We start from the raw sequence: 26870 nt of genomic DNA on the forward strand, positions 1-26870 counted from the left end.
TCTGTCATGGTAATCAGTCTATTCAGGTTTTCTGTTTCTTCTTGAGTTAGCCTTGGAAGGTTGTACGCCTCTAGAAAATTGTCCATTTCTTCCAGATTGTCAAATTTGTTGGCATATAGTTGCTCATAGTAATTTCTTAAAATTTTTTGTATTTCTGCGGTGTCTGTTGTCACTTCTCCTCTTCCATTTCTGATTTTATTAATTTGGGTCCCCTCTCTCTCTTTTTTAATGAGTCTGGCTAAAGGTTTGTCAATTTTGTTTATCTTCTCTAAGAACCAACTCTTGGATTCATTGATCTTTTGTATTGTTTTTCTGGTTTCTATTTCATTTATTTCTGCTCTGATCTTTATTATCTCCTTCCTTGTGCTCCCTTTGGGCTTATTTTGCTGTTCTTTTTCCAGATCCCTTAAGTGTGAAGATAAACTGTTGATTAGTGATTGTTGTGCAGGGCGGCCTGTGGGGTCTCTGCTCCCGCTCCCCACATAAGAACGCAGGACATGGTGAGGCCAAAAAGGAACACCCACGGAGCCATATATAGGGGAGTCAAACCAATATATTTTCGCCGGCGGCATCCACCTCTCTGCAATCCGCTCTTGCTAGCCCCCATTTTTTTCTGCCAGTGTAGCTATGGCAGTTATATTAGTGGCCAATGGCTCACTGGTTACAGCTGACGGCCAACTAGTCACAGCTGATGGCCATGCAATCACAGTTGATGGCCATTTACTACCTGAACCAGCACCTTTCTATGTGAGGCCGAGAGCCTGGAAACTGCTTTTGGGGGCTTTGTCCCCACAGTGATGTTTCTTGTTTCTTTAGGTAGGCCTGCAATACTATGAATTTCCCTCTTAGGACTGCTTTCGCGGCATCCCATAGATTTTTGGGTCGTCGTGTTTTCATTTTCGTTTGTCTCGAGATATCTTTTGATTTCTTCCTTGATCTCCTGCTTGACCCATTCATTATTTAGTAATAAGTTATTCAGCCTCCATGAATTGGTGTGTCTTCCAGATTTTTTCCTGTAGTTCATTTCTAATTTCATAGCACTGTGATCAGAGAAGACAATTGGTATGATTTCAATTTTTTTAAATTTATCAAGACTTGTTTTGTGGCCTAACATACGGTCTATCTTGGAAAATGTTCCATGTGCGCTTGAGAAAAACGTGTATTTTTCAGCTTTGGGGTGAAATGCTCTGAAAATATCGATTAAATCCAAGTGGTCCAATGTATCATTTAAGGCTGTTGTTTCCATATTGATTTTTTGTCTGGAAGACCTGTCCCTTGTTGTCAGAGGTGTGTTGAAGTCCCCTACTATGATAGTGTTACTGTTGACCTCTGTCTTTTTGTCAGTCAGTACCTGTTTTATATATTTAGATGCTCCTATGTTGGGTGCATAAATGTTTACTAGGGTTATGTCCTCTTGTCGGATCAATCCCTTTATTATTATATAATGCCCATCTTTATCTTTTAATATGTTCTTCATATTAAAGTCTATTTTTTCAGATATAAGTATTGCAACTCCAGATTTTTTCTCATTTCCATTTGCATGAAATATGTTATTCCAACCCTTCACTTTCAGCCTGAGTGTGTCTTTTGATCTGAGATGACTCTTGTATACAGCATACACAAGGGTCTTGCTTTCTGATCCACTCAGCCACCCTATGTCTCTTGATTGGAGCGTTTAATCCGTTTACATTTAAAGTGATTATTGATTGGTACATAGTTATTGCCATTTTTAAATTTGTAGTTAGATTGTTTTAATCTTTCTTCTATTTACAGAAGTCCTTTTAGTATTTCTTGCACTGCTGGCTTGGTGGCAATAAATTCCTTTAGCTTATTCTTTTCTGGGAAGCTCTTTATCTCTCCATCAACTTTAAATGATAGCCTTGCTGGATAAAGCAATCTAGGTTGTAGGCCTTTATTTTCCATCACTTTGAGTATCTCCTGCCACTCCCTCCTGGCCTTCAATGTTTCTATGGAAAAGTCATTTGATAATCTTATGGGAGTTCCCTTGTATGTAACCCTCTGTCTTTCTCTTGCTGCGTTTAGGATTCTCTCTTTGTCTTTAAGCTTTGCCGTTTTAACTATAATGTGTTTTGGTGTGGACCTGTTTGGGTTTATCCTGGTTGGAACTCTCTGCACTTCCTGGGCTTGTGTGTTGGTTTCCTTCATCAGGTTAGGGAAGTTTTCAGACATTATTACTTCAAATATGTTCTCAATCCCTTGCTTCCTCTCTTCACCTTCTGGTATTCCTATGATGCGCATGTTGTTGCGCTTGATGTTATCCCAGAGGTATCTTAAACCATCTTCATTGTGTTTTATTCTTTTTTCTTTCTGTTGTTCTGTTTGGGTGATCTCTGCTAACTTATCTTCTAAGCTGCTGATTCGATCCTCTGCTTCATCTAACCTGCTGGTATTTCCTTCAAGTGAGTTCTGAATTTCAGTAATTATGTTCTTTAGTTCTAACTGGTTGTTCGTTATGATTTCTACATCCTCCTTTATGTCTTCTCCAAGCTCCTTAAACATTCTTATCACCAGTGTTCTGAACTCTGTCTCTGATAGGTTGCTTACCTCTGTTTCATTTGGTTCCAGTTGTGGAGGTTTCTTCTGTTTTTTTATTTGGGACATGTTTCTTTGTTTCCCCATCCTGGCTGACTCTCTGTGTTTGCTTTGACGTATTAGGTAGATCCCCTAGAGTTCTTAGTTCTTGCTGGGTTATCTTATGTAGTTTGTGTCCTTTATGTTTGACTTGCACTACTTCGTTCTTCTCCTCTGCGTGTGCTCCAAAGGTAACTCTTGTGTTGTGTATATTGTCCTGTTAAAGAAGATCTGGCGAGAATTTGCCCTGCTGTTGTGTGGGATATCAGCAAGGGAAGGGAGAAAGTCCCGAGAGCGTCTTTATGACAAGTCCACGAGGGTAGCCTGAGAGAGGATCAACCCTGGCGAGAAATTTGCCTGCTGTTATCTGGGATGTCAGCAAGGGAAGGGAGAAAGTCCTGAATGTGTCCTTATGGCAGGTCCAGGAGGGAAGCCAGAGAGTGGATCAAGCTTCTGCCGGCAGACGTCCTTGCCAGATGCAGTGGTTGCCAGGAGCCAGCAGTGCCCCGGCCAGTAATTCTCCTCGCAGGCTCCCCCAATACTGTGGGGGCTTAAAAACTATTTCTTTTGCTCTAACCTAGTAAGTGTGTTATCAGAGAGCAGGTCAGAGTCATCACAGGAAGGCATTCCAGGATGTAGGAACAACTCGTTGTGAACAACGGCAAGCAGGCCGAGGGTTTATTTTTAAAAAGAAAATATGTTCCCAAAATGCAGGAGTGTACAGGCTCAGGAGGACAGCAACTGCCTAATTTTTATTTTTTTTAATATTGCATTAAAATAATATTTATCTTCATTACTGAGTGTTTTGTTTTTTGGAGGTTTTGGGGGGGCTTTGCCTTAAATATTGGGACCATCGACCTGACACTGGGAAATAGTTTACGTTGGTACACTACTAGACATCTCTTCCCAACTCCATATTCAGTGACTTCACAGTGGTGGCTTGCAGTCAGCCACAGTGGGAGTATTTACACCATGGAAATGGGCAAACTACACACCAGGGCTTCATAAGCTGATCATAGCACATCACGGGAGTAAGTCCTCTCAGCTCCAGATCTGGATTCTTTGCATTATTTCCGCTAACATCCGCCCCATTCTCCTCCTGGAAAAATCCAGCTCATCCTTTTATTTCCAGCTGGAGATCTTCCTCTGAGTTCTGCTCCTACCTTCCTGGCCAGCAAGATGGCCACAACAGCAGTCAATCCCACTACCTTATATTCGGGGGACCAGACAACATGATTCTTGACAATGTGGCTTTTGGTGTCAGACATGCCTGGGTTTACATCTTACCCTGTCACTTGCTGGCTGAGAGCTTTTGGCCAGGTGACAACCTGAGTTCCACCAGGGTAGGGATTTGAGTGAGATACTTCTCCAGGTCAGCTCCAACATCCAGCACAGAGCGCAGCACCACAGGGGCCTCAGCTCTATGCCTCCTCACCTCGCCCAGCTACATAACCTTAGACAAGTCATGATAAATTCACAAATAAGTAAGTGACCTCTCATCAACTCCTCGCAGCAGAGGGCCCAGTGAATCAATAAATGAAGGAATGAATGAATGAGTAAGTAGGTGAGAGGCTGGATGGAGGAACAGGTGGGTGGGTATGTGGGAGGGTGAGTTTCCCTCAGTGTTTTTCCACTTAGGGCTGCCCTAACTCTACTCTTACGTGCTCCCACCCCTGCAGTTGGAGCTCCGTCTTGAACCCCTGGCCCCGCCCCTGCCCCACCCCAAAAAAGGAGCACTGAGCCAGGCCACCAAAGTTACTGAGTATTTATTTGGCCCCAGGAGCAGTGCAGGAATCAGAATGGGGACAGGAGTGGGTGATCCTGTGTAGGGTGAAGGGGACAGTAGGATGGGATCACTGATTGTCAAAGCAGAGGGCAGTACTCTAGGTGAGGGGAGGGAGGCCAAACTGCTCCCCTCCCCCAAGGATCCCTGGGGCTTCTGGGTATGTGCAGCGGGGGTGTTGGTAAGTTATGACTGGCACGATGAGGGTGAGAAGGCAGGAATGGGTCAGATGATTGGGGTGGAGTGGGTGTGTGGGAGGTTAGTGGTCAGAGAGGTGGGCCTGGGTGTGGCTTTGACCAGGAGTATGGAGTCAGGGGTTTGAAGGTGGGGTCAGGGTGCAGGCAGTGGCCTCACATGGTCAGGGGGCCGCAGCGAGTGCCACTGGGCAATGGGCCGCCGGGGGTTGGCTAGCATATCCGCCCAGTGCCGCAGGCCAGCTCCGCCAACTGCTGCCCCTACAGCCACCCTCCCAATGGCCTCGTTCTTGCCCAGCTTGTCATAGTCCAGCATGGTCAACTCCACCTGGACCTTCTAGATGGGCAGAGGAGGAAGAGAAGATGGGAGAGTGGGACACAGAGGCACTGGCAGTGGCTCCAGTAGCATTACTAAGGAGAGCCCCCCCGGGAGTCCTGGGGGGCCCTGCTAAAGCCCTAGGCCAAAACCCACCTGGAGCTCAAACTGGGAGGGGGTGGGAGGTAAGGTGGGGAGAGGCCTGCATTTAGAAGGGTGCTGTGCCATCCTTCTTCTTCCGCTGCCATCTTTCTTCCTGTGCAATCAAACTGCACAGGCAGAAACCCTCAGGACCTCTTGCTATGGGGTTGTTAAGAGCCTCCTTAGGGAGCAACCACCTAAGGGGAGCCAACCTCCAGGACTCTTAGGTGGATGGAGGGGCCTGTCCCTAAAGGATTGTGGGGAAATCTCATTTTCTTAGTAACCATGGCTCCTGAGGGGGTGAGGCATCCTTACTTGGGGTTGGGTCACCCTGGTCTTGCCTGGTTCTCATAGAAGGAAATCGAGAACAGAACTTCATATCCTCAAGCCCTAGCTTCTAGGGGTAGCTAAGGAGTCTGTCTCCCTTTACCTAGCCATGGGGGGTTCTAAGGGTCTGGGGCTCTAGGGCAGGGGCTGTTTTGGTGGGGCTACCCGCAGGCAGGAATTCACCTGGACCTGGTCACAGGGCACCTCAAAGCTGAAGGCCTCATTGTAATAGGGGTTCAGGGTGTTCTTCTTGATGGTCGTTTTCTTCTTCCGCACCTTTTTGCCTCCCTGCAGCAGGTGGACCTTGACATACGGATCTAGGCAGAGGGAGCAGGAGTCTTATAGCTGCTCACTGATGAGTCCAGGGGGCTCAGATTGAGGGGAAAGCATGAGACTCTTCTTTGGAACAGAGACACCACATGCACCCCTCAAGTCTCCTCTGGTCTGTGTCCAAATCGAATCTTCATCTTCCCATGGAAGCCTGGACTTCCCTCTCCCCCAAGGGACCCTTGGGCTGAGAAACTGTCAACCTTAGCCAGAGGAACCTCCCTGCACCACCACCACCACCACCACCATTTCCTTGCTTCCCGCACACCTGACAGCCCTCCTACATCCATCTTCTTCAGGTTTTTGGCCTCCAGGACGATGACAGTGAGCTTCCCGGCAGTGGGGACATAGCGGAGGGAGAAGCAGATGTCTCCTAGTTTCTCCTGCTAAAAGATGGAGAGAGACCCATCACTACATCCCCACTGCACATCCAACCCCTCTGCGACCCTTCTTCCTTCCCCCTCGCCTTGTAATGGAATGGTCCAGAGTTAAGACTCCAGTGGTTCAATCCAAGAGGGTACCCCTCTGCAGCAGGTAGAATGGCTGGAGCCCCGGATCCGGAGGGCCTGTGATCTGATTGGCTTAGAGTGCAGGGGCAGGGCCACACGTGCTCACCTCCTCCCTCGGAGCCGCCTGCAGCTCCTGCCAGGACAGCACTGGCCGCCCCAAGTCCACGGAGCTCATGGGGACCCGCACCTCCCCGATGGCATCGTTGCGGGAGAAGCGGTCGAAGTCGAACACCGCCATGACCAGTATCCTGCCCCCTAGCTCCACGTAGGGGACCTGGGTGGGGAGTGCACATTGAGAGCACAAGATGGAGAGTAGGGAATCAGAGAAGTAGGGCACCGCACATTCCAGTGTATGGCGACAAGTGGAGCAGCGAGGGGCACAGGGAACAGTTGGGGGGGGGTGTCCATAGAGGCCAAATGGGACAACCCAAGGACCAAGGGTACAGCCCAGGGGTCTGTAGTGCCCCAAAGAGACAACAAAGGGATCAGTGGAATAGTCCCCAGAGCTGGTAGCTGCCACCTGAGCTGTAGCTACCTCCAGAAAAACCTGAAGGGGCCAGTCCCCAGTGCTCTACAGGCTGGAGGCAGGCTGCCAAGTGTAGGGCACTAAGGCTCGGTGCTTACCTTGAAAGCAAAAGTCTCCCCAAAACGTGGGTTCAGCGTCTGCCGATGCACCTTGGTCTCATGCCGCCTCCGCTTGTCTGGCAGCAGGTAAACCCGCACATAGGGGTCTGAAGAGCCACCCAGGTCCAAGGCTGCTAATCCCTGGGCTTGCAGGATGCCCACCAGCAGCTGTACAGTGATGAAGGGCCCCTAGTCTTCACTTCACTTCTGGACCCTCCTGGGACCCTCCCCTCCAAAGCGTCTGCGCGGCCTCTGCACCCACCTGGCCACTCTGGAAATCATAATCCAGTGAGTACTGCAGTCGTCCTAGCTCATTCTTCTCTGCCACCTGCAGCCCTGGCCCAGATAGTGCTGGCTCTAGTTCTTCCACTTCTGGCTGCACCTTAGGGAGGCAGGGGCAAGGGCAGGTGAACTCTTCCCCTGAGGGTGTTACCCTCCAGGCCCAGAAGCCAAGGGAGACTCACACATCTGTCAGCTAAACCTGAGCACTTGCAGGCTAAGCAGTCAGTGTTTGATTAGTGATGTCTGCCATAGGCAGACATAGTCATATCAACACATGCAGTATGACAGTGTTTGATTAGTGATGTCTGCTATGGTTGGGGAATAGATGTGATGACAGGTAGCCATGCTTGGACAAGAGAAACAGGAGAGTGTCTCATTGCCTTCAGAAAGGAGGCAGGAGATTTTATTTCACGTGCTAATAGATGTATTGGGTGGTTGTGTAAATGCCTAGGTAGATTGGTGATCTTGTCACAGCAAAATATGGAGAAGAAATGGCACATTTACTGTGTATTTGTTGTTCTAAAGTAAAACAGCAAAATCAGAAGCCTTCTCCTTAACCTAAGTCAACAATTTTCAAAATTCAATGTGAATCAGAATTCCCCTGAGTAATGTGGTAAAATTCCTTCACTTCGGAGATTCTGACTCAGAAAGTTTGGTGCCAGATCCAGAATTTCTTTTTCAAATACTGGAGGTGATTCTGTTGCAATTGGTCTTTGAATGTCACTGGCTTAAGGGTGGGGATGGAGACTGGACACCAGAACTCAAAAGGGCACCCTCGAGGGGTAAGAATTATAACAGCTATTTGTTGACAAGTGAGGAGGGGTAATACTAGTTATAGATCACAAACTTGAGGCTCAGAGAGGGTCAGTGAATTACCCTGTAATTCAGAGGCCACAGAGCTGGCTTTTCTGGGATGGAGACCCACGACTCCCTGGATCCCAGGCGAGCATCATTTCACTTTGTATTCAGAGACCTAATGCTCAGATCCTTGCACCTGAAAACTTCCATTTTCCATTCCAATGGACTCTTCCAAGTCATGGTTCCTTCACCCTCTCAGGGCTGCCATACAACCTCCTCCCTGGTCTCCTTGTCCTAGGCCTGTCCTCCACATGGGTTCCAGAGGGTTCATCCTAACACCCATCTGACCCTGTCCTCTCTTGCTCAAAAGTCTTCTGTGGCTCCCAATTGCCCTCATTATGTGGATATTGATGACTGTCCAGCCACCTCACTCTAGAGTGTAGTGTATCCGTGCTCTATGCCCCAGCCATTGTGGAAGTGACTGTTTTCCGAATACATCTCAGAACCTGGATTCCAGGCCTCCACACATGCACTTACTTCCTTTGACTTAGACTGTCCTTCTCTCTGCTGTTGGTTAACTCTGTGTCACCTCTGCCAGGAAGCTTCTTTACATCTCCATATGCCCTGTCCTGCCTCTAATGTGCCACACACCACCCTGTATTTTGAATGTCTGTGTGCATGTCTGACTTCTCCACCAAACTGGAAGGTTCTTGTGAATAGTGAGTAGGTCTGGTCCATCTCCAGATCCCCAGGGTCCAGTTTGGGGCTAGACACATAGGGGAGAAGGGCCAGTAAGGTGGGTGTAGGGGCGAAGGGAGCAAGGACTGGGGTTGCTAGGCAATGGAGAAGAGCAGGGGTGCAGGAAGGTGCTGGGTTGAGGGGCTGGGCCAGGCCACACCTTGTCTATGTAACTCTGGCCCAGCTCCTTCACTTCCTGAAGGTGGACCTGGGCTTGGGCCTGGCTCTTCTTTCCCATACGCCTCCGACAACGCTTCCGGTAGAGACAGAAACAGCAGCTGAAGACGAGGAGGCCTGATACTAGCACGATTGTGGCCAGGGCCCAGGGGGGCACTGCAGAGGGCATGGATACAACAGACATTGAGGCCCTAAGAAGCAAGCTGGCTGGTTCAGTCTTGATGACATGGGGAAGCTGGAATCCTGGCCTTGTTTTCCCTCCAGTCATACCCATTCCATTGTATTCCCCAGTCTTTTTTCCAACTGATCTCACCTATAAAGTGAAGTGATGCCCTAATACAGGCAGACTGACACCACCCAGATTTTCTTGCCTATCACTTCAACCCCTATTCTAATTTTTCGGCGTAACTCCTGATGCTCTTAGAAGTCTTAACGGCTCCTTGGGCCTCAGTTTCTGTATCTTTAAAAAAAGGGAGAGGTGGACCTTCCATTGCACCAATCCAAGATTCTAATCCATTCCACACCCCTTGATCTGGTTCTCGTTTTTGTTAAGAACCTGTTCATTTTCCATTTCATTTAGAGTCCAGTCCATAATACCGCCTACGATGCCACCCGGATTTTCCAGCCCGCCAGCCCAGTACACCCGTCCGAATCCCGCCCTGATAATCCTAGCCGGGCTTTCCTTTCGCTCCGGCCCCGGGTCTGGCTCACCAGGACCGTAGCTGATGCGGCTCGAGTCCGGTAGCGCGTCGGGAGCTGGAGGCCCCGGAGATGGCGGCTCCGGAAACATGGCGGCGTGGTCCTACGGTCCTTTCTGCGGAGGCAGCCAAGCGCCCTAGCCCCTCATGCCCACCCCTTGCCACCATTGAGTTCTCCCAATGACAAAGAACTCCAACTCCCATCGGCATCCTGGGCGACTGGTCGCATAGGAGTTGGTCAGCCGCCGCGAGGCATGCTGGGGGTTGTAGTTTCATCCACGACAAAGGACGCGGGCTGGGAGTGCGTTCCAAGACCTACTTCCATTCTTAAAGGGACGCCCCCTCCTCCCGAGGCCCCCGCAGGAATCCCGCTGATGTCTGCTTTTTCCTCGCCCCTCCCCCGGGCCTGAACCGGAAGTGTGCAAAGAAGAGCCAGGGAACCAACGCACCCTATTGCCCAGAGCAACGCCTGGCTCTATTCCGGCGGGGTGGGAGCCACGCTGGTTGCCCTGGCAATGGCCTGTTGCCACGACAACGGGCGGGGCTACTCACGCAAGCCAAGTACCTGCCGGGAAGACTGGCTCTGCGCTCTGTCGGGCCTGGAATCCTAGACCCAGGTCCTAGGACGAGCGAGGGTGGGTAGGGGCGGCCTTGCCCGTCGGTCCAGGCGCCCACAGCTGTCTCCTCCCTCCATCCACATCTGGCTCTGGAAGGGGACTCGGGAGCCCTTCCTCTCCCATTCTTGCAGGGAGGCTGCCCTTTTGCCTCTGCTGGGCGCCCACATTCTTCTCCGCCTGTTTGTCTCTCCCGCGCATCCCGAGCAATTTCTTCACACCTGTCCTCGTGACCGCCTCGGCCTCCACTACTCGTTCTTGACTCCCTATTTCTGTCTGTACCCCCATCGGCCTCTCGTCGCTCCCCCTGAGTCTCCCTTGCCCTCTCCCTGTTGTCTGGCCTCTGTCTCCCGGGGTCACTCACTCTCGCCCCCTGCTCATTCCTCCCTCCTCTCTGGCTCTTTGTCCTTACACCTGTCTAAATCCCAATCTCAATGTTTCAGGCTCCAGCCCTCCCACGCCCTCTGTTGGTTCCACCCATGGTCCCCCCCAACACAACACACTCCGTTCCTTGAGGGACGGGATGGAGAATGGGGCTTAGGAAGGGAGGTCCCAGCAGCTCCTTACCTTCTCAGCAGCTGGACAGGACCCTCCCAGGAGACACCGAGGCGTCGGCCCTGACACTGACGCAGGCGTGTGGCGCTGTCCTGGGTGCTGATCGTGGAGTGCGATGGGGCGGGGGCGCGGCTGGGCGGAGCCAGGCGTGTGTGTGTGTGTGTGTGTGTGTGTGTGTGTGTGTGTGTGTGTGTATGTTGAGAGTGTGTGTGTTGAGAGTGTGTGTGTGTGTGTGTGCACGCGCGCGCGCGCGCGCTCATGCATGATCGGTCCTGGGTGAGTGGAAAGATCCGCCCGGCCCCTCGTCCTGCCCCCAGGCAGGAACCACCAGAGCGCCCACTGATATACCCTCTGGTCTCCCAGGATTTTCTGCCTTCCAGTTCAGCCATCTGGCATCCAGCCCCCCACCTCCCCACCCCCTGTACTGCCCAAAGAACCGAGTGCCAGGTTGGTCCTAGAACACAAGAGACCCTCTCTGGAGACCCAAGAATTCAGATATCCAGATGAGAGACTCAGTGTGAAAGTCTCCAGCATATCAGCCGCAGACATCATCCCACCCCCTAAGTTCCCCTATCGCCAGGCTCAGGAGGAGAGGCCTCATGTTCCTTGCTCCAGGGAACCACATCCACACTGCCCAGACCGACACGGAACTTTGTACCTCTAACCTTCTCTGAGAGACTCAACCACCCAAAGCTATATTTTTCAGGTGCAAAATTGTGGGCCCTTCTAGTTTCCTCCATAGGACGTTTGCCTCAGTACCTAAACATTCCATCTCCAGGAACCCATCCCAATACTATTTCCAGACCCAGAAATCCACTGGGCCAAGAGTCTTGGGTAGAACAGTGATTTAATAAATTATGGGGTAGAAGAAAAAATATGTACAGGCAATGTGTGCTGGAAAACCTGAGACCTAGAAGACTGATATGGTTTCTGGAACAAAAGATGGTCACGATTCTGCCTGCCCTTTCTACTTGGGTAGCCAGAATCCCAGACCCTCATTCCTTCCTTCTTTAGAACCCAGCTTGTTTCCATGAGACCCTGCAGCCCAGGCCCCTAGCATCCTCCTCTTGCCAAGAACTAGGACACCCTATCTCCCACCCCCTCCCTGCCTTCAAGGAACCAGGATCCTGGCTCCCACCTGATCTCTCTCCCCCAGGGAAACAGTGTTGTCAGCCCCTTCTCTTGCAGGACCTGGGAATCTGGGAACCCAGCACTCTTCTCCCAGGGGTCCAGGAATCTGGGCTGAAGTAGGGATCCAGAGTTCAAGTCTAACTGGGCCGGGGTCTCAGTGCCCCAAAGCTTAGCTTCCCTTAGCAGGCATGAGTGGCAGTCTCATTCTCAAAGCCCAGGTTCTCATATGTGGCCTCCTTCTTGGCTAGCGCTAGGGATGACTGCTGGAGAAACCGCAGGACACACTGGTGCAGGAACACATACTGGGCCTAAGGAGGTGCCAAAGGGAGGCGTGAGCCTTGGCCTGCTTTCCCCGTAGCCCCACCCCCAAAGCCCTGTCCCCTCCGAACCCATCACCTCAGTCTGCACCATCAGTGGCCGGCTTTCCCGCATCTTCCTCACGTAGCTGAAGGGCGCCAGGAAACCCTCACATTCCAGCTGCCGCAGCAGGACATCCAGGGCGATGAGGGTGCCCGTGCGGCCCACTCCAGCACTAAGCAGGGACAAGAAGTGGTCAGACCATGGGAGGGGGTTCTTGAGACAGACTGGAGGGATCTATTTTTGGAGCACCCAGGGATCAGGTTATTATTCAGCAAGACACCATTCAGGGGAACACAATGTAAGCGGAGGGCACTTAATGAAGGGGAAATTAATTACACGAGACTTCCTGGAGTTCTCTCTACCTGCCAGACCCTGTTCCAAGGGCCCCATGTGCCTTTCCCACTCCTCCCACACCTGAGAAGGAACTGTTAGCAGACCCAAATAATTCTATTTTCTGAGTCCCGAGGGGCCACTGCTCTCACAGGGAGCGGTTTCAGGGTGGTCCTCACCTGCAGTGCACAATGGGGGGGCCTCCTCCCTGGGTCTGGTCCAGCCACTGCCTGAGCATCTTCCAGAAGGCTAGCAAGGGGTCTGGGGAGTGGGGGACGCCGTGGTCTGGCCAGGCCACATAGTGGAACTGACGCACGTGGAGAATCTTCTGCTCCTGTGTCTAGACCCAGGGTGGGTTGGGGGAGGGAGAGAGCTCAGAACGCGAGGGGCTGTTTTCTGACTGGTAGGGGCATCCCTGGGGCACATGGGGGTTCCTTGGGGGAGTGCTGGAAGGTTAGACTTCTGGGGAGTTCTGCGGAGGGGACTGCCTGGAATGTCCTGGGGCAGGAATTAGGGGCTAACGTGGGGCTGGCAGGCTGGCGGGACTCACGTGCCGGAGCTTCAGGTCTCGTATAGTCCAGTTCTCCATCACCTTCTCACCCTCCAGGGTCACTTGTAGGTGCCCGTAGGTGCAGGGCTGGGCATCTAGAGGCCAATAATGCTCACACTTCACCTGGGGGAGGACTGAGGGTCAGAGAACAGGAGGCCCAGCAAACCTGCCATGAGGCCCCTCTGCATGGTGGTTCTTATATTTAGAGCTGGGGAAGCCCCTGCTCTGGTGAGGAGGCAGGACCCACAGGCAGCCAGGTGTGGATTCACCTCAGCCAGGAGGAGCCCTCCATCCCAAGTTCTTTGGGATCAGCTTCACCCCATATGTGGACCACTGCATGGACTGAGGGAGATGAAGGAGTTTGGGGTCCTATGGGAAGGAGTCACTGAGGTCTGCTCAAGGCCTACACTGGGACCAGTGTCTGGGGCAGTGTCATGGGCCGGAGCTCAGGAGTCAGGCCCCAGGTCTGCTCTCACCCGACCAAACTCCATGCAGTTGGTCAGCATGACCAGGGTGTGACTCTGCTGCTCCCACACCAGGCGCCAGAAGTCACCCACCGTCTGAGGCAGGGGACCCTGGGCCGCAATGAACTCCCGGGGGCTCCAGAGACCCTGTTCAAGGAAAACAGGCAGGTCATGACTCCTCCAGCCCTTCCCTTCTGAGGCCCCTTCTGCACCCTCCCAGTTCCCAGCCACAACCTACAGGCATGAAGCTGGCGTTGATGTAGTCGGAGCCTGGCTCCCCACTGAGTGGCTTCAGGGGCACACGGGACCAGTCATCTAGGGGAAAAGGCCAGCTTTAGTGATGCAGAGAGAGGGGTGAGAGGCCCAGAGGCCACAGAGGCATGGAGAAGAGTGAGACTGGGCCCCAGAACAGAAGTCCTACTGAGGTGCAGACAGACACTGGGAGCTCTGAGAAGGGTGGAGAACCTCAGTTGGGAAAAGTGGGCAGGGGACACACACCTCCCTGGGATAAAGGGTGGGCCAGGGCTGGGGTGCTGCCAGTCACGCCTGGGAATGAAGTCAGTAGAAGCTTAAGACTCACAGGGCAGCACATTTCTGTACCGGTTCTTGGCGCTGTTTTCTGGAGCTGAGGCCACCCTTTGAGACTGGCTATGGCTCTCCAGGGCCAAATGCTAGGGGCAGAGGCAGAAGAGGGGTGCATGGACATTACAATTCCTCCACCTTACCTGAAGGACACCCCATCACTCCCTTTGCCTTCTTCAGTGTCCCCCATTTACCCTCATGCCCTAGAGTTCTGTAGCACCCACAGAAATGAAATGTGTGTGTGCCATCATCCCCTTGGGGCATTTGGGAGAATTGTGGGGATGGTGGGGACTGAAGAGTAGGCTAGAGAGTGGAAGTGTCATGGGAAAACAAAGATGTTTCTCTAGGACTGACCCAAGGACCATCATAGTTTAAGATTCCAATGATTCAAAAAATGAATCATGCCTCAGAATTTTATATAAGCAAACAGATGTATGTTGCTGGTTTTCTTTTAATCCCAAAGGGTGTGGAATGGTCTGGTGGGTGCATGCAGCTCAGCTGAGACCTTCATTCTCACCCACCTGCTACTCCCCTGTCCCCTCCATCTTCACCCCACTTGGTACTCTCCTCTCCCCTCCATCCTCACCCCACCTGGTACCCTCCTCTCCCCTCCATCCTCACCCCACCTGGTACTCCTCTGTCCCCTCCATCCTCACCCCACCTGGTACTCTCCTCTCCCCTCCATCCTCACCCCACCTGGTACTCCCCTCTCCCCTCCATCCTCACCCCACCTGGTACTCCCCTCTCCCCTCCATCCTCACCTCACCTGGTACTCCCCTCTCCCCTCCATCCTCACCTCACCTGGTACTCCTCTCTCCCCTCCATCCTCACCTCACCTGGTACTCTTCTGCAAAGCCACAGTTGCTGTCCTTCTCATTTTTCCTGACGTGATCAGCAAAGTCAGCTGCCCGGATGTCCCCTGGGAAGCTGGGCGGGGGAGGGACAAATATTTTAACCTCCTTTAATCCTGTGCTCTTGGGATAAAAGAAAAGGTGTTTTCATTGTTATTTACAACCCCAGAACTTATTTATTTTACAACTGGAAGTTTGTACCTTTAACCACCTTCACCTACCCATTCATCCCTCCACCTTTGGCAATCACTAATCTGTTCTCTGTATCTATGAGTTCATTTTTTTTTTTAATTTTTAGATTATACATATACGTGAGCTCATACAGGGTCTTTCTCTGTCTGACTTATCTCACTTAGCATAACACCCTCAAAGTCCATCCATGTTGTCACAAATGACTGGATTTCCTTCCTTTGAAAGGCTGAATATATTCCAATGTGTGTGTGTATATCACATTTTCATTATCCATTCATTCTTTAATGGATTCTTAGGTTGCTTCCATGTCTTGGTATTGTAAATAACATTGCAATGAACATGGGTGAACAGATACCTCTTCGAGACAGTGATTTTGTTTCCTTCTGATAAATACCCAGAAGTGGAATTGCTGGGTCAAAAAGGTGTTCTTCATCCATTAATTCCACTCTCGGGTATATATCAAAAGAATTAATAGCAGTGTCTTGGGCGGCCAGTTAGTTCACTTGATTAGAGTCAATGCTTGTAACACCAGGGTTGCTGGTTCGATCTCCACATGGGCCAGTGTGAGCTACTTGACTTGGAACTGATGGGTCCTAGGAAAATACACTTATAATAAAATTAAAAAAGCAATGTCTCGAAGAGATATGTGCACCCCCATGTTCACAGCAGCATTATTCACAATAGCCAAAAGGTGGAAGCAACCCAAGTGTCCATTGACATGAATGGGTAAGTACAATGTAATCCATCCATACAAAGGAACAGTGTTCAGCCTTAAAAAGCAAGGACATTCTGACACGGGCTACAACATGTATGAACCTTGACATTATGCTCAATGAAGTTAATATGGTAAGTTTTATGTTCTGTGTATTTTACCACAATCACATTTTTTAATTCAAAAAAAGGAAAAGTGTTTCTTCTTCATTTGGGGCTCCATCCCCTCCCACCTCCTCCAGCCATCTGTTCTTTCTTGTCTTCCATATCTGTACCCTCTCCTCTTTCCCTTTATCTTGTAAACATCATCACCTCTCTCCCACATAAAAAAAAAAGCTTTAGATCTGTTGCTCCAGTTCCAGCCCTTTCTATCTCCCTCCATACAATATAGTCATATAGTCATATAAATGCTGTCTTGACTCAGTCTTGAGACCCTGGCTGGAGGCCCATCAGTTCCCTTTCTTGAACAGCTGATTAAATATACAACCCATCACCTCCTTTATGGAACACACATGCGCTGGGCCACTCTCCACCTGCCCTAATTCCCCAAAGACAGGTACCAGACAATCATGGACAGCCCCCATACCCCAGAGCCCCTGAAATTATTCAAACAAAGCCTGCTTGCCTTTCAGTGCCTTTCCTTCCTGCAGAAACCACAATAAAGGTTCTTGCTCATGTCTCCCCACCTCCAACCAACCCCGCTGCTTCCCCACATGGCCCCTTCTCTTGGGACCTGTGAGTACAATAAACTTTCCTTTCAATGATGCAGTCCCCTGCTCCACTGGCCTTTCTCCACCTGGATATCCTTGAGGGTTATCGCTGGGATGCCCAGCCATACACACTGAGGTTGGCAAACCCTGTCTCTATGCTCAACATATAGACAGGGCCAGACTGGGAATCCAACGAATGTGGTGATTTGTTACAGATGCCATGTAAGGCAGATGGGCACAGGACAAGGCGAGGAGAGGTCCACTTTACTGGAGTGGGATGCTGGCCAAAACAGGTTATATGGCAAAGAAGAATCAGGACATCGCCTTCCCCTATATCTGCACCTATTCTACCTCACGCATCTGCTTCTGATGGCCACCGCCTCAGTTTACACCGCATTCCTTTGTGCCTAGACCATCACAGCTGGTCTCCCAATTTCCCTTCTCGCCCTGTCCCATCTCTCCTTATCCATCCCTGGGGATCATTCTAACAAAGAGATTTGATGACTATTGACCCAGCCGAAAGAGGGCCCAGAGTGATGAAGGCATTTGCACAAAGTTTCTCTTGAACCACTGAACTGTTTACCCAACTGCCCATTCAGCTTCTTCACTTACAGATCCAACTAGCATCCCAGACATAAGGTGTCTACACGAAGCTCCTATTACTTCCCCCAAAACCTGCTCCCCTGTAGCCACTCCATTTCAAACAACAGTGTTTCCAGCCTTCCTGGAGCTCAGTTTGCACTCCTTGGAGACACTCTTTAGTCCACTCTGACACTCACACCACACACCCATTCTTTAACCAGCTCTTCCATTTAAACGCTCGCACTGTATCTAGAATCTGACTACCTCTAATCATCTTCTGGTCCAAGACATAATCACCTCTTATTTGGGTTATAACATAGCTCTTCCTCTATCTCGCTATTCTTGCCTTTGCTTCTTCAATAGGTGACATTGTGTTACTGGTCTATTCACAACCCTCCCCAAACACCCATCTCAGAATAAAAATAGAGTCTTTACTTTCATGTACAAAGTCCTACCTGATCTGCTCCCACCTCTCAGACCTCATTTCTTACTACCCTTCCCTTCACCCACTCCACTCAATCTCTGAGACACACACATGTTCTCTAAACACACCAAGCACGCTCCTGCCCCAGGACCTTTGCACTTGCTGGTCCCTCTTCTTGAAATGCCTTTTCTCCAGATGTACACATGGCTTCTCCCTCACTAGCTCAGTGTCTGTGTCAGGTGACTTCCTCTTAGTCATCTTCTCAGTAAGGCTATTCCTGGACACCTTGTCTACAATTTCCTCCAATTTTAGCATCCTATCTAAAATGTTCCTCTACCCTTCCTATCCCCACCTCTTGCCTATTTGTCTCCAAGTAAGTATCACATTCTTTAATATCTTTTTTATCAATGTCTTCTTGTCCTAGAAAGGAACATCCATGAGGACAGGAATCTTTGTTTAATTCACTGTTTCTTCAGCACCTAGGACAGTGCCTGACACATACCATGTTTCCCTGAAAATAAGACCTAGCCAGACCATCAGGTCTAACGCGTCTCTTGGAACAAAAATTAATATAAGACCAAGTCTTATTTTAATATAAGAATGTGTCTTTATAGTACAATATGATGTAATATAATATAATACTGTGTCTTATATTAATTTTTGCACCAAAAGACGCATTAGAGCTGATGGTCCGGCTAGCTCTTATTTTCGGGGAAACACGGTAATAGGTATTCAGTATTTTGTTGGATTAATGGAAGTCTCAGGAGAAACTGAACCTGATTCCAAAGTCACTGGCCCAGGCTGCTTGGGGGGTAGGGAGCAATGAAACTGTTGTGATCCCTGTCACAGAGGGCCTTAGGTCCTTCTGAGACTAGTAGGTGGGTTCACTGACCCTGCCCTCTGAACCATCTAGTGACCAGCAAATACCCCTTGATTTGACTGGACAGTGATCCTTTTGGATGCTTCCAAAACCTTCTACTCACCTGAAGACCAGATCCTGGGGTGCTGACTTCTTCTGGCTCGTCTTGTACCTGTGATTAACGGTTCAGGGAGTGAGGCTGGAACCAGAGATGCTGATGCTTCCCCTGGTCCCCACCTCCACACGCTCATCGCTCAGTCCTGCGCTAAGTCTCTCACCTCTTCTTCAGGAAGAAAATCAGCAGGCCCACCAGGATGAGGAACAGGAGGACACCAACAATGGCCCCGGCAATGACCCCTGGGAGAAGGAGGGGGAGGGAGCCGTTAGAGCCCGGGTCTTATCTCCTGGTGTCCCATCTCTCTTATCGTCGTCCTTACCCAGACAGTGATCATAAGGACAGCAGGGTAGACGCTGGGACAGAGAAGGGACAGGAGAAATCTTCTGGGTAAAGCCCCACCTCCCACCCAGCCTTTCCTCTCAGTCTCTCACTACCCCAGGAGACTGTTCCAAATTCATTATTTTCTCAGGTGACCTGGGGGCTAGAGTGACACTTCCCCTCCTTGGCCTAGGCTAATAGTTCTCAGCGAGGGCAATTTTTGCCCCACCGATGACATCGGGGAATGTCTGGAGACATTGTGGTTTGTCACCAGTGGGGCGGTGGTGCCACTTGCGTTGAGTGGGCAGAGCCCAGCGATGCTGCTCAACCTCCTACAAGGCATAGGCCAGCCCCACAGCAGAGAGATCCAGCACCCACGGCAATACGCCAAGGCTGGGAACCCACTCCCTGAGGGGGAAGGCATTGATGGTTCTCCCCAGAAGTGAGGCTCATCTTCTCAGATGTCCTGTTTGCTAGGTGAAGGGCTCCCTTGCAGGGGGACCCACTGAGGCTGGTGGTGCCTAAGGCCTTGGTCCCAGGCTCTGATGGACACAGATCTCCCAGGATCTGTCCTCAGACACCTGGTCTTAGGGTAGACTCAAGCCCACAGCCCGCCACCGTCAGCCATGGTGGCCTCAGGTTACAGCTTCTCAACTGTCCTAGTTGCCAGGACCTGTCAACAGTCTCTAGTGGGGTCTTACACAGCCTGGTGGGAAGCCCATTCCCCTATGAGCCTGGTCCCACAGAATTGGACAAGAGGGTCTATCCTCCCAGGGACCCTTCTTGCAAAGATGGAGACTGTCCTGGGCGGGGGGCCCCAGTGAAAGTGAGTTTGGAGTCTCATCTATTGCTCACTGCCAGTCTCTCTCCAGAGCACAGATCCAATCTTATAAGAGGCCCTGATTCCTAGGAAGGAACTGTTGAGGCCCAGTGAAGCCTATGACCACAGTCAGTGGGACATGATCAGAAACTTCCTGTTTGAAGAAGTTCAAACTTCTTTAAATACCCCCACTGATGAATAAAAAATGGTGCCGCCATGGTGGGAATAAATCTGGCAGTTCTTCAAATGGCAATTCTAAACATAGAGTCGCTGTGTGATCCAGCAGTTCCACTCCTGGGTACATACTCAGGAGAAATGAAGACATACGTTTACACAAAAACAGGTACGTGCATGTTCATAGCAGCAATACTCATAAAAATCAAAAAGTGGAAAGCACCCAACTGATCCATCCACAAAAGAACAGAAATGACAGTGGGGTCCAGCCATACAGTGGAGTGTCATTTGGCAACGGAAAGGAAATGAAGCACTGACACACACTACAACACGGGTGGACCTGAAAGACATACTGTGAGAAAAGCCAGTCACAGAGGACCACATGTTGTATTTTTAGGAAACGTCCAAAATAGACAAATCGACACAGAGAGAAAATAAATTAGAGATTCCCTAGGCTTGGTCGTGGGGGAGTTGGGGCAACTAGAGGACAATGGCTTAAGAAGGTGGTATTTCTTTATGCGGTAATGAAAATATTCTAAAATTGATAGTGATGATGGTTGCACAATATTGTGGACGCACTAAAAGCCACTGAATTATACATTTTAAAAAGGTGAGTTGTATGGTATGTGAATTATATGTCAGTAAAACTGTTTTAAAGAAAGCTGGGGAAAAACACAAACAAACAAACAAAAGGACCCCATGAGCAGGTGAGACTCCCTTACAACAGGGCCTGATGAGGTCTAGAGAGACTTTCTCTGTCCCCTGAGGCTCTGCTCACCTGTGCTCTCAGTGTGGCAGGTCACAGAGGCAGGCGGGGCCCTCATTGTGGACCAGATGGTCGTGACACTGGCTGTGTAGGCCTGAGCTGGCTGGAGACCCGACACAGACACGTCCGTCTCACAGGAGCATCTGTCCTGGGAGACCTGCTGCCCACCCACCTGCAACTCAAAGGCCTCGTAGCCTCCTGTGGGGCAGGACCAGGTCAGGATGACCCCGTAGCCCCCATGGGTGCTGATGCAGGAGGTGATGGTGACAGTGTCCGGGTCTGGGTAGAGGAGACAAGAGGAGTCAGTAGGTGCCATCCAAGGTGGTGTTCCATCCCTCCCCAACTTCACCACCAGTGATGCCAATTCCATGACAACAAGCCCATCCTTTCTTTCCCTAAACCAAAATACTTCTTCATGCCTCATTTTCTGCCTTTCCCAATAGGTCTCTTCACCCATGAGCTCTCTGACTCTCTGTATCATTATAGGTTATGAAATCATGGCCTGATGGGATTTGTAGTCCACTCACTTCTCGTTGCCCCCAAGTCAGACCTAAGCCCCTCACCAGGTAAAAGGGGGCCCATCTCACCTGTGGATGCATGAAGGCTCTGTGTGGAACTGGCTACATCGTTCCTCTCTGACCACACACTGAAGTTGTACAGAGTCCCAGGTACCAGGGCCTCCACCACATACCAAGTCTCATTCGTCTTGCCTGTCTGGTAGGCCAGCTGTCTTTCGGGATCTCGCTCCCTCTGGGGATGTCCCCCACCAGCCCACCGGACCGAGTATATGTAGAAGTCAGCATGGGGGTCTGCAGGGGCCTCCCACTGCAGGGTGATTGAGTTGTTGGTCTGAGTCTTCTTCTGCAGATCTGTGACCTCACTGGGAGCTGAGAATTGAAAAAGACACTCAAGAGGCTGAATCCGCAAGGATTCTCATACCCAAAACTGCTCACCTCCCCTTCACAGCAAGCTGTGGTGCCTCAATCATCAGATGAGTCTACTTCCTAAGGAGTGTGGACCACAGAAAGGAGGCGGGGCCAGGACCACCCTGGCCCACTCTGTTCTGAGTCTGCAACCCTCTGTCTCACCCACCACCTAGCTCCATGGTCAGCATAAGGCAGAGTCATTTCTCACTTCTAGACACACCAAGTTTCTAGATGAAGCTGTTGACTTCAGTCTCCTTCGCCCAAATGGCCAAAGACTAAAGGGTCCAGATTCTGTCCATTAACAGTGAACCTAATCCCTGGGGTAATTCTGGTGCCTCTCATGCTTGGGACACTCCATGTGTAGGCTGAAAGGTAGGGCTCTGAGGCTTCAGCTCATTCCTCAAGACAACCTGTGGACGATAGTCTAGCTGGTGACTTTGTTGGTTCCAGAGAGGTGGTGCTGGACAGTCAGGGGCTCTCTTTATTCCCAAAAACAGACCCCAAAATTGGAAAGCCTTGGTTGCTGAGGACAGACACCCCCTACGAAGCAGGCCTACAAGCCAAAGGTCTGATGAGGCTGGACAGGGTCAGCGAGCACAGCTCATCTCCCAGGAAGCTCCCAACATCCCCTATCACTGTCCTCCCCCATCCCAATAGTGCTGGGTCCAGAAGTGGACTGAGTCTCACCAGTGGCCCCAATGAAGCTCCGTTTGTCACTGATGATCCTGTGCCTCTCCGCTCGGACGATGAAGGTGTACATGCTCCCAGCTTCCAGCTCCTTCAGCGTGATGTTATTATCTGTGGTGTTATGGGTCCTAAAGATAAAACTGCCCTCCTCTATCCATGAGACCCAGTAGGTGTAGGGAGGGTGACCTGGGCCGAGGGGAGTTTTCCAGCTCAAGGTGATGGAGCTGTTGGTCTGGTCCTGTATCCCGAGACTTGTCACTGCATTGGGAACTGCAGAAAGAAACAGGTAGTCAGGGTTTCTATGTACCCCATCCACAACTATCCAGAACACAGTGATGTGCCCAGTTCCTGTACAGCCCAGCTTGTTAAGAAACACTTCCTAGCAGTGGGACCTGGGCTACTGCAGCCCTACGCTCAGTGGCAGACTTCTCGACAGGCCAGTCCCCAGGTATGGCCACGTCTTTGCTATGGACTCTAGGTGGGTGGATCTGGCTCAAGGTCGAAGAGATGATGGCCAGAGCTCAGGGCCTGTAGGAGGTGCCATATTTGCCAGTTTTCAGCCTCTTACCAAACAGAATGAATATCGGTGCCTCTCACCTGTGGAGATGCTGAGGTTCTGGCTAGAGCCAGGTATATTATTCTTGTTTGCCCACACAGAGAATTTGTACAAAGTCCCAGGTTCAAGTCCATCCATGGTGACACTGGTGTTTGTTGAGCTTTGGATGTGAGTTTTGTCACTGTCACCCATCCACTGGACCCAGTAGGTGTAGTTCAGAAGATCAGGGCCTTTGGGCACCTCCCAGCTCAGGGTGATGGAGCTGTTGGTCTGAGCCTTCACACTCAGGTTCCTAACAGGGTTGGGGGCTGAAACATTAGGAAGAAGGAGCTGGTGTCAGCAGGGGAGCAGATCAGACAGGACCTCAGTGGGCATTTATAACCCTCAAAGTTCCCAGTCCTGCCTCAACTACCAGGAGATGCAGGGTGAGTGGTCTAGACCAGTGCTTCTCAAACTGTAGTGTGCACACAGAGCACCGGGATATCGTTAAGATGTAGGTCCTGACCCAGTGGGTCTGGACAAGACCGAGATAGTGGTTCCAGTCAGTCCTCGGGGCATGCTAGGGATGCCCCCGGGGGCCACACTTGGGGGAGTAAAGATCTAGGCCAGCGCTTTCCAGTAGAATTTCTGTGATGGTGGAAATACTTTCAGGGTCCCATATGGCGGGCACTAGCCCAGTGAGAGAATGAGGGGGACTGGGAGCCCCTCAGTAGGGCTCATGAACACATGAAATGGAGAACTGAATTTGCAATTTTAGTGAATTTAAATTTAAAGAGCCACACGTGACTAGAGGCTACCATATTGGACAGTGGTGGCCTAGAGCAGGAGCACTGTCCAGGTCAGGGTGATGGAGCTGATGTCACAGCTTCCACCCTCAAGACTGTGTCACAGCTGGAACGAGGTGAAGAGTCAGAGGTCAGAGTGTTTACATTCCACAGTACCTATTGCCCCCAGAGCTGAGGTGACCTGCTTTGCCCCTCCACAGCCCTGGTTGCTCAGGAAGAGACTCCCAGTATTGCGATCTAGAAAGCTCCCCAGCCACTAACTCAGAGGCAGGCGGGCCTGGGGATAATCCTTGGGATGTGGCCAGTGTCTCCCACAGACTCATGGAAGATCTGGCCCAATGAGGGCTAAGGACAAGTTGGCCCCCATTTGCTAACACCTTCTCCTGTAGGATCTTAACCATCTCCTACCACCACCACCCTGCTATGCAAAGCAAAGGGAACAAAACAGGGTGCTTCTGACCTGTGAAACCCTCGAGGGTCTTCCTGGAGCCAGGTACTCCGTCCTTCTCCGCCCACACAGAAAAGTCATAAGAGGACGCCGATTGAAGTCCTTCCACTGCATAACTGGTAATTGTCGTGTTTCGGGTCTCATTTTCATCACCATCTCCAGGCCACTGGATCTGGTAGATATAGTTCTGAGGGCTTGGGCCATCGGGAACCGTCCACTGCAGAGTGATGGAGCTGTTGGTCCACGTCTCCACACTCAGGTTTCCGACAGCGTTGGGGGCTGAGAAATCAGGACAGGAGGGGAAGTGAGCTGTGGTTTCTGGTTCCCACATTTCCAGGCCTTCCTTCACTGGACTCAGCAGGCATGGGGCGGGTAACTAGATCTGCGAGTCCAATATATCAGCTACTGAGCCCTGGAAATGTGGCTTGTTCCAAGATGTGCTGTGAGTATAAAATCCACACTGAGTTTTGAAGAATGATATGAAATTGAGCATGTATTAAGTTGGTACAAACATAATTATGGTTTAAATGGTTAAAAAATAATTGCAAAAACCTCAATTACTTTTGCACCAGCCTAATAGAACATCTCATTGGTCTTCTTTTATATCAATTACATGTCAAAATGATAACATTTTGGATCTATTGGGCTAAATAAAATCTCTCTTTAAAATGAATTTAACCTGTTTCTTTTCTTTTTTTTACTTATTTTAGTGTGGCCCATTGAAAATTTGAATTTATATGTGTGGCTTCCATTATATTTCTGTTGGTCTATAGAACCTGCCATATTCTTGTGTGTGTTCTCAAGCACTGCCAGCCGCCTCCCTTTAGAAAGCAAACAAACAACAAAAAAATTAAACAGTGGCTGCCTCCCTTACCTGTGGTGGCTTTCAGGGTCTTCTGGGAACTGTTCACTCCACCTTCCTCCACCCACACAGAAAATTCATATGAAGACCCAGGGTCAAGTCTGTCCGCTGTGAAACTGATGTCTGTCGTGTTTCGGATCTCATTTTTGTCACCCTGTCCAGTCCACTGGACCCAGTAGGTAGAGTTCTGCGGCTTCAGGCCCTCAGGTGCCTCCCAGCGCAGGGTGATGGAGCTGTTGGTCTGGGCCTCCACACGCAGGTTCCTAACGGAATTGGGGGCTGAGAATTGGGAAGGAAGGTCCGATATGAGCAGAAAGCAGATCACTATCCCCAGCTCTTATCAAGTGTCCAGAAAGACCACTCCCATCAGCATCTGCCATGGATCACCAGGCCCTCCATGGAGACACCTCCCCCACCCAGAAGCTCACGGGAGTTGAGGTGCAACCCCTTTGTGTGGGCGGTGAACTCAGCAGGGGTCACTCACCAGCTGCCCTGGCCCCTGTCCAGCTGCACAGGCCCTGGGGAGAGCCCAGAGGGCAAGAATCAGACTGAGCCCTACTTCCCCGGACCCAGGTGAGACCATTGAACTGGGTGGTTGGCCAGTACCCTCCTGTCCTCTGCCCCCACCTGAGTCACAGCTGCCTAAAGGAGAGGAGAGACAATGTGCAATGTCTCTTCCCCCACGCTAAGCTCTGACAAAGGTCACTCCAACTTTGGGCAGTCTTTTCTGGGTGTGTGTGTGTTGGGGGGTAGGGGTGGGGCTCCAGGGACACACGGGCTGGTGTTGGCTCCACTGATAAGGCGGAGAGATAAACTTAATGGTTTCACTTCCTGAAAAGTATGGCCTTGGAAGACTAGGAACAGAAAAATAATCAACAAACGGAACAGGGAAGAGACCAAGGCTGGGGACCAGAGGCCAAACACAGGTCTGAAGGAGGAGGGGCCAGGGTCTGGATTCCTGGGTCTGAGGGAGGAGGGGCTGGGGGCCTGGATTCCTGGGTCTAAGGGAGGAAGGGCTGGGGGCCTGGACTCCTGGGTCTGAGGGAGGAGGGGCTGGGGGCCAGGACTCCTGGGTCTGAGGGAGGAAGGCCTGGGGGCCTGGATTCCTGGGTCTGAGGGAGGAAGGCCTGGGGGCCTGGACTCCTGGGTCTGAGGGAGGAGGGGCTGGGGGCCTGGGCTCCTGGGTCTGAGGGAGGAAGGCCTGGGGGCCTGGATTCCTGGGTCTGAGGGAGGAAGGCCTGGGGGCCTGGACTCCTGGGTCTGAGGGAGGAGGGCCTGGGTGCCAGAACTCCTGGGTCTTTGTAAACCAGAGTTGACTCTCACCCCAGACACTGCAATATCTAAAAGCTTAGGTGTAAGACTCCCTGACAATCTCTCCCAACCCAGACACCTGCTTCCTTCTTCCCGGAATCATCAGCCCTTACTCCCTCAGGACCTGAGTTCAGGGACTCCCGTTTCCCCATCTCTCAGACCCAGGAGTGGCCTTCCTCCCATCCCTCCCTGAGACCCCACTCCACCAGGCTGGAAGCACTCACCAGCAGCACCAGGCTCCCCCAGGTTCTGAGGCCCCCACCAGGACTGGCCATGTCTGCAGACACTGTGAGGGATCAGGTGTCCCAACCCTGGACCTTCCACCTGCTGGACTTTAAATGGAAGAATTTCCCCTTTCCCAGCCCAAAGGTGAGGTCACAGGTCAGGTTGGGAAGGGAGGAGGAGGAAGTGGAGGCTCCAGTGTGAGAGCTCCCAGCCCCACCCCGCCCTTGGTCCGGTCTCTCGGCCTGCCTGCTCCACCTGGCCATGGGGTCTCCCATCCAGCCCCTGCCTCCCCTCCTGGGTCCCAAGATAAAAGCTGGGATAAGGCACTGTGTTCCCCGTTGATGTGTGAATGTGCTAAACAGGTCCCAGACAGTCTCAGCTTTACTCCAACTACACAGAAGTTCTTAAGGTTTTTTTGGCAGGTGCTCCGGGCTGTTTCATACACCACAGTCT

The 26870-nt window shown here is 51.1% G+C and overlaps 2 protein-coding genes across 8 annotated transcripts; both read right to left on the bottom strand.

Moving 5' to 3' along the window:
- Nucleotides 1-4341: 4341 nt before the first annotated feature.
- SYT5 (synaptotagmin 5) lies at nucleotides 4342-10936 on the bottom strand. Of its 7 annotated transcripts, XM_081033146.1 has the most exons (10): nucleotides 10688-10826; nucleotides 10072-10126; nucleotides 9520-9622; nucleotides 8792-8964; nucleotides 7076-7195; nucleotides 6814-6981; nucleotides 6296-6463; nucleotides 5949-6066; nucleotides 5537-5670; nucleotides 4342-4906 (listed from the first exon to the last, which is right to left on the bottom strand). In XM_081033146.1, the coding sequence occupies exons 3-10, from the start codon at nucleotides 9596-9598 to the stop codon at nucleotides 4706-4708; spliced, it is 1161 nt and encodes a 386-aa protein (XP_080889272.1). In that variant the 5' UTR covers nucleotides 9599-9622; nucleotides 10072-10126; nucleotides 10688-10826; the 3' UTR covers nucleotides 4342-4705. The 7 variants fall into 7 exon arrangements, with proteins under 7 accessions (XP_080889272.1, XP_080889274.1, XP_080889275.1 ...); XM_081033148.1 differs by lacking the exon at nucleotides 10072-10126 and having other exon boundaries at nucleotides 10688-10911; XM_081033149.1 differs by lacking the exons at nucleotides 10072-10126; nucleotides 10688-10826 and adding an exon at nucleotides 9956-9992.
- A 571-nt stretch (nucleotides 10937-11507) lies between these two features.
- Nucleotides 11508-26467, bottom strand: PTPRH (protein tyrosine phosphatase receptor type H; the record flags this gene model as incomplete). The annotated part of the gene is made up of 18 exons (XM_081031557.1): nucleotides 11508-12114; nucleotides 12203-12338; nucleotides 12676-12836; nucleotides 13047-13169; nucleotides 13523-13657; nucleotides 13749-13825; nucleotides 14091-14181; nucleotides 14929-15019; nucleotides 18546-18593; nucleotides 18700-18778; nucleotides 20630-20896; nucleotides 21205-21504; nucleotides 22231-22500; nucleotides 22828-23094; nucleotides 24032-24298; nucleotides 24894-25160; nucleotides 25366-25399; nucleotides 26417-26467. 18 exons carry the CDS (start codon nucleotides 26465-26467, stop codon nucleotides 11986-11988), a joined length of 2793 nt encoding a protein of 930 aa, XP_080887683.1. The 3' UTR covers nucleotides 11508-11985.
- Nucleotides 26468-26870: the final 403 nt, after the last annotated feature.

Source organism: Rhinolophus hipposideros (assembly GCF_964194185.1).
Source record: "Rhinolophus hipposideros genome assembly, chromosome: 21".
NCBI lineage: Eukaryota > Metazoa > Chordata > Mammalia > Chiroptera > Rhinolophidae > Rhinolophus > Rhinolophus hipposideros.

Bases quoted from the DNA above. Each gene is read 5' to 3' on its own strand.
- SYT5 (XM_081033144.1), bottom strand. From the start codon at position 10,935: ATGAGCGCGCGCGCGCGCGCGTGCACACACACACACACACACTCTCAA. The intron at 7,196-9,519 runs GTGAGCCAGACC...TGCCTCCCTAAG, and splicing joins CCGCATCAGCTACGGTCCTG to GTGCAGCCAGAAGTGGAAGA. The intron at 6,982-7,075 runs GTGGGTGCAGAG...ATCACTGTACAG, and splicing joins ATGATTTCCAGAGTGGCCAG to CTGCTGGTGGGCATCCTGCA.